This window comes from Phragmites australis, chromosome 6 (assembly GCF_958298935.1).
Source record: "Phragmites australis chromosome 6, lpPhrAust1.1, whole genome shotgun sequence".
In the NCBI taxonomy this organism is placed as follows: Eukaryota; Viridiplantae; Streptophyta; class Magnoliopsida; order Poales; family Poaceae; genus Phragmites; species Phragmites australis.
Window position 1 is genome coordinate 6,092,853 of NC_084926.1, and position 11,714 is coordinate 6,104,566.

The 11,714-nt window shown below is 46.4% G+C and overlaps 2 protein-coding genes across 7 annotated transcripts; one reads left to right on the forward strand and one right to left on the reverse strand.

Annotated features, from left to right (window-relative positions):
* On the reverse strand, positions 1 to 5,498 carry LOC133921326 (putative U-box domain-containing protein 42). Of its 6 annotated transcripts, none has more exons than XR_009910259.1 (5): positions 4,017 to 5,498; positions 2,649 to 3,625; positions 2,208 to 2,517; positions 232 to 1,902; positions 1 to 119 (listed from the first exon to the last, which is right to left on the reverse strand). XR_009910259.1 is itself a non-coding variant. In XM_062366147.1 (5 exons), the coding sequence occupies exons 3-5, from the start codon at positions 3,621 to 3,623 to the stop codon at positions 284 to 286; spliced, it is 2,904 nt and encodes a 967-aa protein (XP_062222131.1). In that variant the 5' UTR covers positions 3,624 to 3,625; positions 4,017 to 4,319; positions 5,373 to 5,498; the 3' UTR covers positions 211 to 283. The 6 variants fall into 6 exon arrangements, 5 of the variants coding, with proteins under 5 accessions (XP_062222131.1, XP_062222126.1, XP_062222129.1 ...); XM_062366147.1 differs by lacking the exon at positions 1 to 119 and having other exon boundaries at positions 211 to 1,902; positions 4,017 to 4,319; positions 5,373 to 5,498; XM_062366142.1 differs by lacking the exon at positions 1 to 119 and having other exon boundaries at positions 211 to 1,902; positions 4,017 to 4,361; positions 5,373 to 5,498.
* Positions 5,499 to 6,099: 601 nt separating this feature from the next.
* Positions 6,100 to 8,512, forward strand: LOC133920392 (amino acid transporter AVT6A-like). Its single transcript, XM_062365014.1, has 5 exons — positions 6,100 to 6,857; positions 7,060 to 7,212; positions 7,346 to 7,549; positions 7,648 to 8,113; positions 8,267 to 8,512. Exons 1-5 carry the CDS (start codon positions 6,437 to 6,439, stop codon positions 8,373 to 8,375), a joined length of 1,353 nt encoding a protein of 450 aa, XP_062220998.1. The 5' UTR covers positions 6,100 to 6,436; the 3' UTR covers positions 8,376 to 8,512.
* Positions 8,513 to 11,714: the final 3,202 nt, after the last annotated feature.

An 11,714-nucleotide genomic window follows, 5' to 3' on the forward strand; every position in this document is an offset into this window, starting at 1 on the left:
CTTGCCATTTTGGACCAGATTAGCCCATTCCAGTTTCTGTAGCTAGCCTGCGAGCTCGAGACGGGGCGTGTCAGCGTGTGGAGGCACAGAGTTCTGATCGTCTCCAATTTCCCATACACCTGTGACATGTGCAAACATTCAGGTTCACAGAATCACAGTGCTGGGAAAAATGAGACTAGCAAATGAGCAGTGTAATGCGGTTGTGTACTGTTGTTCAAACATTTTACCAACATTTATATATGCACAGATTTGACAGTGTTTAGTCCTCAACAGAGATAAATCACTAGAACTCCATGGACACATAGGTAGCAGAGTAATCGGGCATCTTGTGCAGCCTCCTGAGGATGCTCTCGGCCGCCTGCTTGGTGCTCGCGTCCCCCCTGTGGAATGCGCTCACCAACGCCATGGGTAGCATCCGGTCGCCGGTCACCTCCCTCACGCACCGGTCGTCGCCGTGCTCCAGGAGCTTCTCCACCATGCAGAAGCACTTTTGCCACAGCACGTTCTGCCTGTGCTGCCTCAGCGCGCCGAGCACGCGCCTCGTCGCGTCGAGCTTGTCGAGGGCCGCCACGCTCTTCTCAACGTCCACCCTCTCGTCGAGGAGCGTGCACAGCGCCCCAAGCGCGGCCTCAACGACCCGGACGTTGTCGTTGTCGAGGCAGATCAGGAGGCCTTCAACGGCGCCGGCCTCAAGGAGGCAGAAGGTCGTCTCCGGGGAGCAGACTCCCCGGTGCACCGAGCAAACGCTGAGCTGGTGATGCGAGTTTTTCTTGTTGTTGTTGTGCACCTTTGAGCCCTTCAGGAGCTTTAGTATGGTTGTCTTCTTCGACAGCAGCTCATCGGGCGGTGGCTGGGACAGTTTAATGGAGAGGTAGCTGAGGTTCTCGAGCCCCACCGCCGCGAGCCGTTGCACTTCGTCGCTTCCAGCTGCTCCGCGGAGCAGCTCAGTGAGCACAGACGCCACGTTGTGGTCCATGGCCGCCTTCAGCACTTCCGGGCTGTACAGAGTCGCGGTGAGCCGCACGAGCGAGCCGACGAGTCCCTCCATGTATGGCACTGCGTGCCTGCTCGTTCTCGCGGCGCCGTTCTGCATCTCCTTTATCGCGCTCAGTATGACCGGCACCGCGCCCTCCTGCACAAGCGCGATGTTGAGCGAGGTGTTTCGGTAAGGAAGCCTCGCGAGGAGAGTCGCCGACGCGGCTTGCTGTTCGGTGATGCGCCCGGCGTGGCTGATGCTTTTGACCAGCCAGCCCGGCTGCCCCTGCGTCTTGCAGAGCCTCTCTGCGATGGTGTGGCCAATGTGCGGGGACAGGGTGATGAGCAGCCTTGTCGCGGCGACGCTGAGCGCCTCCGTTGGGGAGCTCATGAGCTCGACGATGGCATGGCCACGGTGGTTCTCCCTAATGACCGAGACCACAGTCGCCAGTGGCTTGGCGAGCGCAGTCAGCTCAAGCAGGACGCGGATGATGCTGAGGTTGAGGTCGTCCGGCACGAAGCACTTGAGCATGTGAACGAAGTTATAGATGGAGTACTTGGAAGTGAGGACGTGGCCTTCCTTGTTCACCACCGTGGTCTCCAGATCAATGCCTGACTCGACAATGTTGGCAAGGACGGTGGCAGCGTTGGCCATGGAGTTCACCAGCTCATCGTCTACCTTTCGGATGAAGAGTTCCTCGATCATCACAGGGACAGCGCCTGCATCGACAAGCATCTTGCTGTTGGGGCGGTGTGAGGAAAGCTGGACAAGTACATCGAACGCTGCCTTGCGGACCATGGGGTTACAGCTGCGCGCCATCTTGATGAGGATCTCCGACGTGCTTCTGGTGATGTCAATGGTGAGCTCCTGCTCTTGGACCAGCTCGCTGAAGTAGCTGACCATCTCCATCTGCATCTCTTCTGAGCCTGTTTTGCAATCTTCATGTCAGCTTAAAATTCCCAATTTATTACAGGAACATGAGGCTCTAAGTGAAACTTTTCAGTTCTTAACTTCTTATGTTGGGTAAAACTTTGGGATGTTGTACTGATGAAGTGTTGAGCTGTTGATACAAGGCTTAACATGTGCAGCTGTACTCTAGTAGCTTGAGTTGATTGAATTCACACTTGGTTTATACATTTTAAGAAATTCAGTGGATCAAATATAACCACACTTGTAAAGAAAACAACTATCATGGTTGTGAAAAATGCTTTCCTAATACTCTGCATCTCACCTTCAACTAGATGACTCTGAAGGGGTTCTAAGTAGCCACTTTCAGCCATGTATTTAATGTTCTTCGGACACTTCTCCAGGTTCTCAAGGACTGCTCCAGCTTTCTCAGCAGCAATTGGATCATCTGAATTGTTGATCTTCATTGTCGTGAGGATCAGAATACTTCCAGCCGTTGACCCAATATCCTCCAACAGTAACTGTGACTTCGAAAGCTCCAGCAAGAAAGAGATGGCCACATGCTTTTCATCAGTAGTATTACTTGACAGTAGCTTTATTGTCCTGGCAATGGCCTTAGTTTTTCCAATGATGTCCTGTATATCATGCAGGAAACTTTAAACTTAAAATCATAATATGAAGAACAAGGCTCAAATGTTGAGCAGTTCAGTATAAACTGTTCTAAATTGCAGATGAGACCCTTTAAGCAAGAAAATTTTCTACTTACTTTTCCTTCTTCATCTCCAACTAACAAGCACAGAAGCTCCAGCGCATCACATCGAATCTGTGCATTGTGGTTGTCCAACAACCGTGCCAAGTACTTGGTGACCCCAATCTTATGCATCAGCTCCCTGTTCTTCCCCCTCAGCTTGGCCAGCAACTTCAGCTCATGTATGGCTTCAAGCACCATTGTGTCCGCAGTTGACAGAGAGAGGGCAGTGCGAGCAATCCTGACACGCATCGCCTCATTCCTCGTTGTCCATTCTTCAATTACGCTCTTCAGGGAAGCATTGTGCGTCATTGTCTTACTTTGCATTGCCATTTTTGTGACAGGGCAATAGACTGGTTCAGAACTGTCTGCAGATCTTTCAATATACTCCTCTATGGCTCTCCTGTCATATGTCACACCATTCTCGGTTGTCACAGGATCAGTCATTATCTCATTTGTCAGTGGACAGAAGAATGCATCATACAGTGGCTCGATGTATTCTGCAACCTCCGGGAGAGTGTTGAACATCTGGCCACCAAATTCATGTGATTCATGGTACATTCCCTGCAGAAAGTCCAAGAGCCTCGGAGTGCCATTATCACAGAAAGACCTCCTCCTAGGCCCGTTGCTCGTTACATTCATGGATATATCAGCCTCAGAGAAACCCTTCATTGATTGTGATTTGATTAGCACATCCATGTAAGCGTTACTGCCAAATGCTGATGCTGGTATCCTGCCAAGATCATCATATATGTTCTGCAAGACATTCTCCAGGTCTTGTGTTATGTTTTGTATCTCACCATCCGTGAGTTGCAACGCTTTGCCTTTGCACCTTGCAGCATGGTCTTTAGCAAGATTGACACTGGCAAAAAGAGATTCTATCATCTGTGTCACATCGGTTGGGGCCCTGCGAGCTGTTTGACGCTCCATTATTGCTCTGACTGACTCCATGGAGTTCTCTTGGTTGACATTGAAGGTAGCTACTGACAACATGACTGCATGCACACAGAAGCAACAAAAGTTGGAAGAAAAAGAAATAGAAATGATTGTTCAAACAGGCAGTTCCAGTGAAACTAAATCGTCATGAAAGAACTTCAAAACAGATCATCATAAGAGCACAATAGAAAACATACACTGTCAAATGATTAAGCAAGCCTATGCAGTTAACAACATTATCATGTTGTGCTTACTTGTACCATAGTTACTAAACTAAGAACCATGACAATAGACTAACCATTAGGCCGAGGAACAAATAGAAGTCTTTCTTCTTGAACAAAGGCCAGCACTTTTTCCTCAGAAGCACTTACTGCAACGTTCTTCTACAAAGCATCTAACTAAAATGATCTAGGTTATTAAAACAGAAAATAAATCTCTATAACGCAGTACCTGAATGGCTCCAGCGAAAACCTCCGAGATCTGAACTCCACAGTGCCACCGTGTGTAGAAGAGTTACAGAAGGAGTATTCTTGCCTCCAGCTCCAGCACAGATGAACGCAAATAAAGTAGACCCAGCAAGATGAGTTCAATTTATAGTCTCTTATATTTGGTTATTGGTAAACCCCCTTCAAACATTGCAACTATTTATCACCAAACAGACCTGATGTGTTGACTTCAGGCTTAATCAGACTGTGCTATCCACATCACCGGAAGAAACATGACAAGTCTCAGTCTTGAAGACAGACCGGCATCCTTCCAGCAACGTTAGCTCAATAAGCCTTTAGGTAATTCAGACTATAAAAAAAAGAAAAATACAAATCTATAATACAAACAAAGTTAGGTGATGGTTAGATTGGTAAGCTACCCAAAAAATCACAATGATGCTGATATCAAGGAGGCTGCCGAAAGCTCTATGGCCCAATAGATAAAGGGAGGATAGGAAGAGAAATGATATCACTTCTTAGGTCATAATCGAAAGGTGATATGATAGAAAACTACTTTTAACACCTGATGGGGGCTGAAATGTAAGTGTCGTTGAGAAACAGGAACCATAAGGACAAGTAGCTCACCATAGTTTGATAGTTAAGTGTGTTCATCTATTCCAATTTTGTCAGAATAATTGTCGGGTTCAGCAAACTCCTGAGGCCCTGAAACTCAACACAGGCTCAAGCACAAGGTACTTCCTCGCATAATCGGTTTGTGAACCTAAGGGACAATTGGAGGACCATGGTTCTGTAGTTCTTATTTTCTTTGGAGGGAGTGACTTGTACCAAACCAAGCTGACTAGTGACTACTAAATCTTATTGATACACCCAAAGAGTGGTTAGGAGTGGATAACAAAATCAAGACTATTAACAACAAGAGCACAAAAAAGATAGTAAGACAAGTGAACTAAGACACCATGTCTGTTGATTGTTGAACCACCATACAATCAGGACGAGTATGGTATGACAAAAAGGCTGATGCTTTGGTTTTGGCATGTCAGTGTAGCATTGACCATTTGTACGCATGTTATGATGTCATCCTATCCAAACTGTGGAAATCATGGGCTAAAACATTAGGTCAATGTTTTTCCCACCAAAAAAAAAGATTTGAGCTAATGACGTGCATCCCTGTGAGACAACAATCAGGTACCAAATTTGCGGTGCAGTGATGATTTCCTTCGGTGGCCGCCGCTGCAGTAACCAGTCTCTGTGTGCGGGTCGTGCAGCGGCGGCGACAGCGGCGGCGGCGAGGACGCACTGCGAGGTGCTGAGAGTGGGAAAATGCGCGTGGAGACTGGAGAAGGAGTTAAAGCAGGAGTACCAGCGTCTGGCGAGGGAGGCGCATCCAGACATCACCGCCGGCGACGGCGACGGCGGCGGAGAGTTCATTCTCCTCCTAACTGATGATTTCTCCTCCCATGCCCCGCGAATGGACACGGATTTTGCGATCCCTGACTAGGCCCGTGGGCCGTGAGATCCAACTTGAACGGATCAGATTGAACGACACGGAACCCGTGGGTGATATTTTACATACAAACCCCTGCAGTTTCTGTAATTACCAACTACCCCCTCTCCAGATGGATCCGGATATTCAGGCCCATCCGGTCCAAACATTAGTTCAGCCCATGATTCTCGATGCAGCGCATGAAAATTAACTAACTTAAGGTACTCACTAATCCTCTTTCGTTCAACTAATAGCACTAATTTTTTTAAAACCCATTCAATTTAAGAAAAATAATATTATTAATTAAACTAAAGAAAATCGATAAATACATTTAGATTAATTAATTTGTACCCCTACCATCACATGCTACGGGAACACAGCTACTTTTAGCCCATCAGAGGCCCATGCAGATACAGGCACTACTCTAGCCCCACGGCCCAACACCAAGCTTCCCGGCGCACGGGCGGTAGCCGCCGGGCAAAACTACCGGCGCGCGCGCTGGTGCGGTAGCGCTTGCACTGGCCTGGGCTCCGCGGCCATGCCGGTTGCGCGCGTGGCAGGTTCAAAGCTGCGCCTGAAAAGGGCAGCGCGGATGCATGGCCATGGCTTCGGAGGTGATCAGCGAGCGGTGGCTAAATGAGGAGGCACTCTAATTATAAGACGTCTCCTCTCCTCCGATCAAAGCTTGACCACACTGCACTCCCTGTCTCCCTCCATCGTTCCTCGGTGCGGCCCGACCAGAGCGGAGGAACTCCAACCTATACAAGTTTCAATCTTTAATTCGCATTGTTTGCACCCGTGCTTGAGCGAAAATTTTCACGTTTTTGCGCAACGAGGAATCGGTCAGTAGCCATTGGAAGCTGGAATTCCGTCCGCGCAGACCGCACCATCCCAGGAACGCGTCGGGCTTCGGCGCCGCCTTCGCGCGCGGCTCCGCTAGGATGGTCATGCCGGTGTCGAGCGGGGGTGACCACGCCGCGGCGGATGATGGCAGCGAGCCCCTCCTGCCCAGGAAGCAGCAGCGCAGGGGCGACGGGGAGGATGGCGGCGACGACTTCCACGGCGCTTCTTTCGCGGGGGCGGTGTTCAACCTGTCCACCACCATCGTCGGCGCGGGCATCATGGCGCTCCCGGCCACCATGAAGGTGCTCGGCCTCGCCCCCGGGCTCGTCCTGATCGTGCTCGCCGCGCTGCTCACGGAATCCTCCATCGAGCTCCTCGTGCGGTTCAGCCGCGCCGTGGGTGCCACGTCCTACGGCGAGGCCATGGGTGACGCCTTCGGGGCGCTCGGCAAGGGGTTCCTCCAGGCCTGCGTCGTCGTCAACAACGTCGGCGTCATGGTTGTCTACATGATCATCATCGGTAAGCGTTGTTTGCGCACTGCATCTCTTCTTGATTACTAGTCTTAACCTACGCCTCGCAAATTTGGCATATCTCAGGTGAATCTTGCCTATCGATTTTTTCATACGTTCTAATATTACTTTATGTTGATTAATTGCTTGGTTTAGAATGCTTTCGTTTACAAAATTGTTCTGAATATATTCACAACTCCTCTTTACACAAGGTGATGTGCTCTCTGGAACCTCCTCCAGCGGTGTGCACCATCATGGTGTACTAGAAGGATGGTTCGGCGCAAACCGGTGGAACGGACGCTTCGCCATTCTCACTATCACAACTCTCGGTGTGTTCACTCCGCTAGCATGTTTCAAGCGCGTCGGTAAGCGACTGCCTCGCCCGGCTCAACAATGCTGCAACAAGCGTGCCCTTTTCTCTGTACATTTTGTTGTCAGTCACTCAGTCTGATGGCTTGTTTCTTCTTTCCCCCCTTCTCTGTTCGTGATCCATTTCAGACTCACTGAGATACACGTCTGCTATATCGGTTGCTCTGGCCGTTGTGTTCGTCGTGATCACTGCCGGAATCGCCATCATCAAGCTGGTGAGAGGACAGATCCCGATGCCTAAGCTGTTCCCCGATGTTAATGACTGGTCGTCCATCTGGAGGCTCTTCACAGCGGCTCCAGTTCTTGTCACCGCTTACATTTGCCACTACAACGGTATGCACTATGAACTGATTAACTCCAATATATCTTGCTTAAATTTAGATTGCTGCAATTAGTTATCTAAGGGCAGCTCATTGACTGACACTTTGCAGTTCACCCTATTGACAACGAGCTCAAGGATTCTTCGCAGATCAGGCCGATCGTGCGCATGTCGCTGCTGCTGTGCTCGGCCGTGTACATCACCACCAGCTTCTTCGGCTTCCTCCTATTCGGTGAGTCGACGCTGGACGACGTGCTCGCCAACTTCGACTCCAACCTTGGCATCCCCTACAGCTCGCTCTTCAACGATGCCGTCAGGGTGAGCTACGTGCTCCACCTCATGCTCGTCTTCCCCATCGTGTTCCACGCGCTGCGGCTCAACATGGACGGGCTCCTCTTCCCCTCGGCGCGGCCGCTGTCCTGTGACAACCGGAGGTTCGGTGTACTGACGGCAGCACTTCTTGCGGTGATCTTCCTCGCCGCGAACTTCATCCCCAACATCTGGGACGCCTTCCAGTTCACAGGAGCGACCGCTTCTGTCTCCGTTGCCTACATCTTCCCGGCGGCGATCACGCTAAGGTGATTTTGGTAGCATGTTTATTACATCGAAGAGCACAAAAGAAAGGAGATTAATTTGCTCTCAACCTAAGTACATGTGATTTCTCGATCATGGCTTTGGATGTTTGGTTGTAGCTACCCGTTTGATGTCGTTTGTCCTGGTTAATTTACCAGGGATCGTCATGGCATAGCGAAGAGGAGGGACAAGTTCCTGGCAGTGTTCATGATTGTTCTTGCGGTGGTGGCAAATGCGGTGGCCGTGTACAGCGACGCTTGCTCGTGATTGTAATGGCAGCCAACGCCAAACATTCGTCTGTGCATTATTCAGCGATGAAGCCAATGTAAGCTGTCTGTAAGAAACGTCCCAGGTCTTGTTTGGATATGCAGGAAGCGGATTTGGTCCAATCCCCATGGACGCCCCCCCCCCCCCCCCCTGTTTTTTTTTCCATCTTCTCTGAGCGACGATCTTTGTACTCTCTTCTTTTCAAGCAATGAGAAAATTCAGGTGAGAAATCCCCACCGTAGTTTCCTCCAAAAAAAAAAACTCCATGGATTGGGAGGGAAAAGGACCGAGTTTTCTTGCCAATTCTTGGGGATTGAGTCGAACCTCTTTGTAACCCAGCATGGCTTAAATAAGCCCTCGCCGACTCAATCATCTTGGAGTTCCACATCAATGTATATGCGCATGTGTATCTACAAGATCGATGTGCAGACTTAGTTAGATATGAGATTAGAATGAAGTTAGTGAGCACAGCCATCACAAATCGCATTATAAATTTATAATGTAGATTGTGGAATTATAGAAATTTTCTTTTGTATTTGACAATTGGCTGCTGTATTTAAACAGTATTAAAATGAATTCGAATATTAGAGTTTAGAGCACCGTATGATAAACATTTGTATGCCATAGTTATTGAACTGATCATTACGATTAAATCAGGTTATGCAGAATTTTTCGTAACAATGTGAAGACACTCAGCTAGTATTTCGCAACAGTCTAGAAAACTTCATATTATTCATAATTATATATTGCTCAGGTTGTGTTGTGATATCTATGCATTTTTTTCTTGAAAGAATGCAATGGTTATAGGTCTATTGGATCAAGGGCTACAATCTTAAAAAATGTCAACAGACAAATGACTCTCACGACTACAGAAAGGATGTATCCAATAAATTAACAAAATCTTATCCAAAATGTCATATTTACACAATTGTAGAAAGCATGTATCAATAAATTGACAATACTTTATCTAAAACGTCATATTTTTATAACCAGAGACAGTATTTGTTTCCCTTAAAAAAGTGTTTTCTTTCCTTTTTTTTTAGCCGGGAGCCCTCAGAAGTAGGGTTTGTTTCGTACTTTTTCGTCTGTGAGAAATCAAGTAGAGAAATATTTTGATTTGCATTTGATGAAGTATTGATAACAGTTGATCTGTCTTAAACTTAGTTAGTATGTGTTTGTGGATGCTTGTTTTTGTTCATATCTAATTCGAGTTGGTGGTGTTTGTAATTAGCGAATTCTTCTCTGTACGTAAAAAAATTACACATACCAGAAATTCCAATACAAACATCAGATGTTCCGGTATTCACGGGAAGTTCCGATGTGGACAGTGTGTATTTACTTGACTATTTCTTTTAGAGAGTCATTTTTTGACAAAATTAGAGATCAATACACCAAAAGTTCTGTTGAATATGATGGCTACATCGGAGCATTTTCAGTGCTAAAGCAGAAATAAAATCAAACATCGGATGGTCCGGTGATGAACTTTAAGAGCACCGGAGTATTTTCTGCAGAGAGGAGATTTTTAGCGCCAAGTTTGATTATGTATGTCGGATAGTCCGGTGCTAAGATTGTAAACACTAGAGAATGCACCGAAACTTTTATTGCAGAGAGGTTGCATAAGGGTGATTCGGTAGATTGGCACATACCAGATTATCCGGTGATGGATATGAGATCACCAGAAGCTTTAACTGGACCTTTTCTTGTATAAGACAAAGTTTTTTTGACACATATAGTGTTACACTCATCGGATGGTTTGGTGTTCAGGAGTAGAACATACCAGAACATCCGGTGTTCACATTTTTTGTATGATGTACTCTGAGTTGAAGTTTTTGATTTTGTGCTAACCTATAGATGTTTTGGAATATAAAGAAATGTGTTTGCTTATTTCAAAGTGTGCAGTTAACGGATGCAACTTAGTGATCGACGGTGGGTAATCGGGGCTAAGCGGGTGCTTGGTGCCGAACGATCAAAGAGGGTCGAACGGAGTCAAGAGTGATCTTAGTTGTACACATAAAGGTCAAGCAAAGTATAAAATGGAGGATAAAGATGACATATTGACAAAGTCAAGCGAAGGGGATGTCGATGTAAGTGATAATATGCCCCAAGGGATCATGAGCGGGAGAGACTTGCCGACGGTCAAGATTGCAAGACGGAGGACATGCGTCATCATCGGAGCACTTGCTTCAGGTGGAAGCAAGTGACAGTTAGTAACGCTTTGAGAAGCGTGCTAGGGTTTCACGGTTTAACCTCAAACATTGTGGGAGTACTAGAGGAGTACGTGAAAACATCGCGAAGCTTGCTCAAGGCGAAGCTAAGTCCTAAAGGCTCCGTGATCGTTCGATGAATGGAGAAAAAAATAGACTAAAATGCTCTCAGTAGTGGGTAGAAGTGTATTACAAAAGAGGGGTATTTTGAAAAAAAAAACTAGAAAACTTAAGGATCAAATTTCATAACCCTATAAATAGAGGGGTAGGACTATGAGATAGGGTAACCCAACCATTTGAGTCCCTTGTGCCACCTATATGAGAGTATTGTGCTATAGTTTTAGTAGAGAGGAGGATGAATGATTAGACTATGTAATATATGAGAGTTTTGAGAGAAAAATATTTGTAATCCATCTAAAATAAGGTTGATCTCTTTGAATAATGAAGTTTATTTTGTTTCATATGCTTGAATTCCCCTCATTCTAATTTCGTCTCTTAGTTCTCTTGCCTTGTATGCAATTTTTTTCTTTTCGGTTTTGATTTTGATTTTTATTTTTGGCTAGAATTTCAGCGCAGTGTGAGATCATTCTTTTTATTGCTAGAGATATAAAATTCGCATACACACGCTTATGTGATGAGGATTTGAATTCCCTTACCTCTAGACAATCAACTTGAAGAGTTTTGTTGCTCAGTGTTCATCTTTTCTTTTCTTTTTTGCTAGTTGTGGTCTTTCGATTGCTAAGATAAATGAATTGATCTTAAATAAAATTTATGGTTCATATAACATATATGTAATCGTGTTGTATTGATTTTCTCTTATTAAAACTTACCTTAATTTTTGTTTCCGTTTGAGTTTTAAGTGCGTTGGATGATCCAAATAGAAGAAAGCTATTGATTTTATAAGAAATTTGTTCAGACGTTTATTCATCTACTCTGATAATTAATCTCGTTCCTACAGTAGTTTTAAGGTGTTACAGAGTTCAGTTCCAATCCGATCCCTCGCGCGGTAGGCAGCCCCGCCCGGGGAGCCGACACGATTTCCACCCGTCACGCCTTTTGGGGGAATTCGGCCCGGTATAACCGGTTTATCGGTAAACCCTTAGAAAAAATTACCACATTTATAATATTTTATTAA